Below are 6,782 nucleotides of genomic sequence, written 5' to 3' on the forward strand. Positions count from 1 at the left end.
GTACCTCCTCATCCTGTACTCTGTATTGTGCAAGGCCTTCATTCCAAGGAGCTGGAAGCAAAGGGTTGGAACTGGCAACAGGGCTACTCAGCCTCCCAGATAATTACCCTTAAAGATCTCAATAAAAACAGGGAAAAGATAGAGGAGATTCTGTCATTTGGTCTTAACATTTGTCATGTTAGTTGTGTGCTTTTGATAAACACAAAAGCACCTTCTCAAGGACACCATGGAATCCATGACAAAATTCATGCCTGACCTATGCTTTAAATGTATCTTAAACAAGGATCTTTGTTCTCTGCTTAAGTACCTTTATCCATAGTCCAGGGGTTGAAAGGAATCACATGAAATGCTGACCCATCTGAAATGGATTTAAGCTCCTGTACACATGGGGAGTATTTTTATTTCCTCTACTCTCTCCATCACATACCACATTGAAAATAAAGAGACACAAACAAGTGGCTCTTTGCTTACAGGTATAGAGTATATTTGGAGAATGCTATGCCTCACCTGCATGTTAATATAAAGGATTATTGACAATCTTCTTCAGGGGGATGTAGAAAAAAAACTCCTTTTTGTTGGAATGGTTATTTTCCTGGGTAAACTGGTACCTTCTGCTGAGTTGAGAGTTGCGACTTGGGATAGATTTTCTGGTTGGGTGACCCAAGTCAGTTGATAACAGAATTTGGAGCAGTTTTATGAGTGGCACAGTCCTTAGGGTTGGCTGGACTGAAGGGCGTTTTGCTGGAACTGTTGGTGAAGGCACTGAGGACATCAAGGAAAGACAAGCGCTCCTTCTCAGTAGGAGGAGGCAGGGCCATGGGGTTCTCTGTTTTCTTCTCCAACCTAGCTCCTCCCACACGGTCTTTGGTGCTGGTTGGACCCTTCTTAACCTCTTTTGTCCTGTGTCTGGTCACTTTCTCAGCCTTAGATGGGGAAATGGGTTCCTCGTTCCTGTGAGCTTTCACTTCAGGGTTAATCCAGTGCGAATAGAGCTTCATCGTATTTCCCAAGTCAATTTCTGGAGCTCCTGGAAAGGCAGAGCTCTTGTGAATATGGGTTGCCTCTACCCAACCCTCCAACTCTTCACCCAGGAATGTGTGCCCCTGAAAACTCTGGCCCTGCCCAGGTTCATCCTATAAGACATGAAACATCTGTCCCCGCAAAGTTTGGATTTGAAAAATATGGCCCATTAAAATATTGGACTTGCAAAATTTAGCCTAGCAAATTATGGCCCAATAAGTTGGCACACTATAAGTTCTGACCCTTTAAGGCCAGGCATTCTCAGGAATCCTCATTTGGGTGAGATCATTCAGCTTAGTCTAATAGCCGTGCAGAACATTTTTATCTGGTCTTTTTGTTTCCAAGGAATCTCTGAGAGTGCTCTGGGAACTCAAGGTGAGAGAGATGCTGGTGGAACAGCTGAGGGTGGAGCTGGTGATTCTAGAGATCCAGATAAATCCTTGCCAATCCCTACTCACTCAAGGCAACCATCTTGGCTAAAGTTTAATTCTATATGAAAACAATCCTGGAGATACATTTGAGAAGTCAGGGACTCCGGGGTTCTTCTTAGAAGCTCCCTACTGGCCCTTGAACCTCAGCAGAATGGATGCTTGCTCTGGTTGGAGAGCAAGCAACCACACCTCCCTCTCTCTGATTCTCAGTTGCTTTGAATTTCACTGGGTCCTCTGTTTTCCAGGTAGGGACTTGTTTTCTCTGCTGAGGTAGGACACTCACAAAGGCCTCGGCTAAGGACTCCAGAGGTTCTCCAGCTATGCACAAAACACCTGGGCTTCTGTCATGTCCACACAGGGCTGTAAGATCTCAGAGGCACAGTGGGCTGAACCCTGGGGATGAACCATGGCTGAACCTGATCTGGGATTAGGTTGCATTTGGCTCTGCTGCACTGTATTTCAAGTGCAATTGCAAGTTCTTTTAAGCAGACACATTTTGGATCTGGGGCATGTGAGATGTAAGGTAGGGAATTCCTAGAGAAATGTTTTTGTTTGGTTGTTTAGACTCCTTCAAGGTCTATGTGGAAATATTCTTTGAAATGACCAAAAATTGTTCCTTGCACTCCTTTGTTTTATGGGACTTCCCCACATGTATCCCTAAGAATTTCTGAAATTAAACTTTTTTTTGTGTGTGTGGCATGATGAGTGCCTTGAGTAATTGGGGACTGTCAGGGATCCATCTGACATTATAAAGCCACCACCTCTATTCACTTGTACTTTGGCCTGGAGTACCTGTACAAGTCTTATTGGTACCTCGAAAGTGTGGCCCAAGACTTCATATATTGCTGTTCAAACGAGGTTGAGTCAGAGATTCTAATGGGCCCAAGCACCAACTCTGCGATAGTAGATTAACTACTGATTGCTGGGGCCACAGCTCTGGAGAAAGCAGCAAAATAGAGAGCAAGCAGCCCTGGCAGGAAGACAAACTTGTTTCCAGTTAGATTCTCAGTGGCTCCCTGAGACAGGGCCCAGGCAGCTCAAGGTCATCAGTATCTGATGAGAACTGGCCAAGGTCTATCAATATTCAGGGAGTCACTTCCTGACCTCTGTAGGGGCCGACAGCTGCTTCCAAGTTCTAGGGACTTATTTTCCAGAGGACGGGGAACCAACTTGCTGCCAGATCCCCTAGAATGTTGACGATCCAGTGATTTGAGCAAGGATCACTAGACCAAGCATATCTTTCCACATTCGTAATCTATGTGCAACATTTTTTAGCCTAAGCAAGCAACTGTGGGCTGGCACTGCTGCCACAATGGATAACTACAGGTGGCTGCAGGCTGAGGGCATGGCTGTGCTGCTCCAGGGCAGGGGCTGCTAGTCATCAGGGGAAAGGAGAAACTGGATAGATTGATAAATCTTTGGAAGAAGGCTCCAGCGTGGTAAACCAATCATTTTAACTACTTAACCAAATCAACTATTTTAACTGCTTCTGAAAATGGAATTTCAGCAGCCTGTGGGGATGTTCCAGGACAATGCTGCCACCCTCTGGAGGACTAAAAAGGGAGGGTCCTAGGCCTGGTGGGACAGGCTGCAACATATCTCAGGGATTATATTGTGTGGTTCTCTGCATCTACAGAGAGCTCTGGACAACAGATGGTAAGTCTTCAATGATCCTGGAACTGACTCTATAGCAGGTGCTAAACAAAAACTGGGCTTTTTAATAATCAAGTGGAAAAAGCCAAATTTGGGAATGTGGGGAAGAAGCTGGGTCTAACTAAAGTGGAAAAAATTTTAGGCAGCACAGAAACAAAAGAGAAATTATTGACTAGAAAAGGTCTAGGGCTCCCCTGTTGTGGAGAGATCTCTAGAGACTAGGAACTCATTGTGCATCCCCCAGGTAATGGAGAGAGGCCACTTAAAAGCTGAAAGGTGGGAGAGGGTAGGGCCAGAGCGAGGGGATGGGGTTTGATATTTGCTCAGGTGACATTTCTGCTCTGTGGTGGACTGGCTAGCCTCCCATGAGTCCAGAGTTGAGGGGATGAAAGCCTATCTTTTCAACAGACACCTTAGAGGTAGTATTCAGAATGAAAAGGAAAAAAAAAAGTTACTTGTTTGTTTTCCAGGCCTTGAAAACACTGGGAGAAGTATAAGCTGGGAGAAGTACAGGAACTCCCCCACAAGTCATGGGGCCCTCAATGTGGAAATACATGCATTTATATCCTTATTAAAGAGGTACCTAAGGGCCTTTTGAACATACGAACAGCATGTGAAGGGAATGCAAGATTGTGGGGTATTGTCTTATATTCAGGGGCTCCTGGTGAAGGGAAAGAAAGGGAATATAGTATTCAAGGTCTGCTAACCTTTGTTCTTGGGGACAAGTGCAGAGTTGTGCTTCCTTCTCTCCTTCTGGTTCACAGGAATCCTAGGCTCCTCAAGGCTTGAAGAAGACAGAGCCCCTGCATCCTGAGGCTTTTTTGGCACTTGAGATTTCTGCTTTTGCTGGAGGTGATCAGGGCAGATATTGTGGACACTGGCTGTATCAGTTGACTGAATAGCAGAATGAATTAAAGGTTTCTGACCCAATTGTGACAGACTGGGGCCAGATGCCTGTGAAAACTGTCTGGAGTCCCGGGAATCCTGCTCATAAGACACACCTGATGTGGACAATGTGTCTAGGCAAGCAGAGCTCTGCAGTGACCCCAATAAAGAAGGGGAGATCTGGTTGTTGTCACACTCCAGCAATTGCTGAATGTCCAGAGCTAGAGAATTGCAGATTTGGCAGCCAGGATCTGCACACAGGAGCCGCCGTATACTTTCCACCTGGGGAAGCCAGCCGTGGCTGGGAAGGGAAACATGGCAACTGTTAAGGATGGAGTGACATCTGCCTCTTTGCAAGAATGGGCTGGGGATTGTTGCATCCACTCCCAGTCCTACAAGTCCTATACTCTCTGGGTGTCTACCCATCTGCTCTTATTCCTAGGAAATGCCATTTGGCAAGGGATGATGAACTAGGCTAAGGTTCTGGAGCAAGCTCTCAGACAACCTATGGAAGGGCATAACTCTCAGAGAAGATGGGAAGCTGGGATTAGTTCTCTGCTGACCCCAGTGAGAAGCTGAATTGAATCAGACAGATGGAGTAGCTGAGTAGTTAGTTAATGGGACATCACCAGAAACATTATTAGGTAAGACCAATATTAGTTTCATTTGTGGTAAAAAAAAAAAAAAAAACCTGAAGTCCAGGACTCATTACATCCAAACTGTAGAAAATGAGGTCCTCACTTAAAGGAATATGGGATAACCAGCATTTGTTAGGTATCAGTCCCATTCTCTAGAAATCTTGATAGGATAAGATGATATATTCCTGTTTGAGTGGCCCCAGGAACTCTCCTCCCTGAAGACAAACCAGAGGATGTAATGTCAGCAGGGTCCAGGAAGACCTAGGGAATCTTTCCTTGAAAATGTGTAGCTCTAAGAGAATATAACAATGATGCTGTCTTTCAAAACCCATTCTCTTAATGGGATAATTTGTCTCATGGCTGAATGCAACTCCACGTAGTGCCTTTTATGACTTAAACACTGATCAAATCCTGAATTGCAAACTACAGTGATCCTAGCAAAGAGTAGAATTGGACGACTCTGTTCCCTTCCCTTCTGAAATGTCTGAAACCCTGTTGGCCCTGACAACTCTAAATAATTAAACCAGCCTCTACCATGTATGTCTCTTCTCAACCATTATTCCTCTCCTCATTCCTGCTCCAACAAAGGCCAAGAGAACATTACAGTCCAGGCTGGGAGTTTGGAGACTGCAAAGAGCAAGAGATCACCTTTTCATGACAGAGAGCAGCTTCCTCAGCTTCTCAGCTTCTTCCTGGGAAGTTTTCTTAGCTGAGAAACCAGGAGACAGTGTTAGGTAGAACAGCAGAGAATTCAGGGACATCCTATAAGGAAGCTAAAGGCTTTTGAATGAGAGGAGACTGAAAACCCCATCATTCAATGCTCTAAGTCAAATCTGTGTGCAGCTTAACCATCTATAACAACATGCTCTCCCTAATCTTGTCTGATCTTTACAACCACATTGAGTGGACAAGATCACTGGTGCTACACCCACTTTATGGAGAACAAGACTAAGAGATGAAATTATTTCCACAGGGTTATAAAACTAGTAAATGACACAGTTAATGACATCTGTCCTACATTTTCATTCTTAGGAAGGTAAAATAGAATTTTGGAAGGTTCCTACGCTCTGATTTCCCACCCATGCAGGTCTTTTGTTAGCAGTTGCCACTGGAGGTATTAAAGGCTGCAGTGGTTAGAACACATGGCTTCTGGCACCAGGGATCACAAAGGCTCTATGGGGACCTCAGTCACAGTGGAGTGGAAGGGCTTTACCTTTTGATGTTCTATCTTTAGACTTTTGTTTGACTGCTCCATGATGCTTAAAGACAAAAACATTAGAATGTGAAGTTGGGTCACCATTTCCTTTTTCATGTCTAAAATGATACAAAACCCATTAGCATTTCTCAATATTTTTCTGTATTCCATTTAATACTCTTCTGTCATTCTTTTACATATACTATCTTTTTTACCCAAACTTTTCCCTTCTATGCTTATTTCTGACTCACTTTGAAGCTCTTCCAAACTCCATACCTTCCACTCCTATTTCATGGACAAATTTTGTGGGGAGTTCAGGATGAGATAGAAGGAAAAGTGAAGAGATTAAAGGATGGTGGTGAAGGTCCTAAATGGCCCCCAACCAGGATAATGACCCAAATTGGGAGCTGTTTTGGGATCCAATGAGAAAACCCCCATTAAAAAAAATCAAGGGGTAAGGATATAAGAGAAAATGAGGGGATAAAATCTTCTTAATGGAGGCTTATCCATTCGTTTATGATTACAGTATTTCCCTACCTGGCAACAGGTCTCATTAGGTTCCGACTTTAATTTTTGGCGCCTCTTTTTCACTTGCCAAATAATTAATGCAATAATGAAGATGGATCCATAGGTATAGAAGGGATATCCCGCATCCCATACAACAAAGGCAGGAATCAACATGACCTAAACCTCACTAGCCATCCCTCTTCCTAGGCTTCCAGGGTCTTGGAACCTAATGCCTCCAGATTCTAGGCATTGTCACCTCTGCCTCACAGATGGATCAAGACCAACATACTACATCACAAAGCCCGCCTGTTTCACAAAGCAGGTACAGCATCATAGACTTTCATCCTACAGAAACTCATTGGTGATTCATTGTTCAAATGAGGATGTCTAGTTATCTATATAGGCTGCAGAGCCTGGGATAAAAGATACCAAGTTCAATAGCAGCATACACTC

The 6,782-nt window shown here is 44.1% G+C and overlaps 1 protein-coding gene across 1 annotated transcript; it reads right to left on the reverse strand.

The window, feature by feature from the left end:
* Positions 1–665: 665 nt before the first annotated feature.
* On the reverse strand, positions 666–6,503 carry Spata31f3 (SPATA31 subfamily F member 3). The gene is made up of 5 exons (XM_077797348.1): positions 6,360–6,503; positions 5,841–5,886; positions 5,276–5,336; positions 3,812–4,290; positions 666–1,027 (listed from the first exon to the last, which is right to left on the reverse strand). Exons 1-5 carry the CDS (start codon positions 6,501–6,503, stop codon positions 666–668), a joined length of 1,092 nt encoding a protein of 363 aa, XP_077653474.1.
* Positions 6,504–6,782: the final 279 nt, after the last annotated feature.

Source organism: Urocitellus parryii, chromosome 4 (genome assembly GCF_045843805.1).
Source record: "Urocitellus parryii isolate mUroPar1 chromosome 4, mUroPar1.hap1, whole genome shotgun sequence".
Taxonomy (NCBI): Eukaryota; Metazoa; Chordata; class Mammalia; order Rodentia; family Sciuridae; genus Urocitellus; species Urocitellus parryii.

Bases quoted from the DNA above. Each gene is read 5' to 3' on its own strand.
- Spata31f3 (XM_077797348.1), bottom strand. From the start codon at position 6,503: ATGTTGATTCCTGCCTTTGTTGTATGGGATGCGGGATATCCCTTCTAT. The intron at 5,887-6,359 runs GTAGGGAAATAC...TTTGTCTTTAAG, and splicing joins CTAATGAGACCTGTTGCCAG to CATCATGGAGCAGTCAAACA. The intron at 5,337-5,840 runs GTAAAGCCCTTC...CTGGTTTCTCAG, and splicing joins TAAAGATAGAACATCAAAAG to CTAAGAAAACTTCCCAGGAA.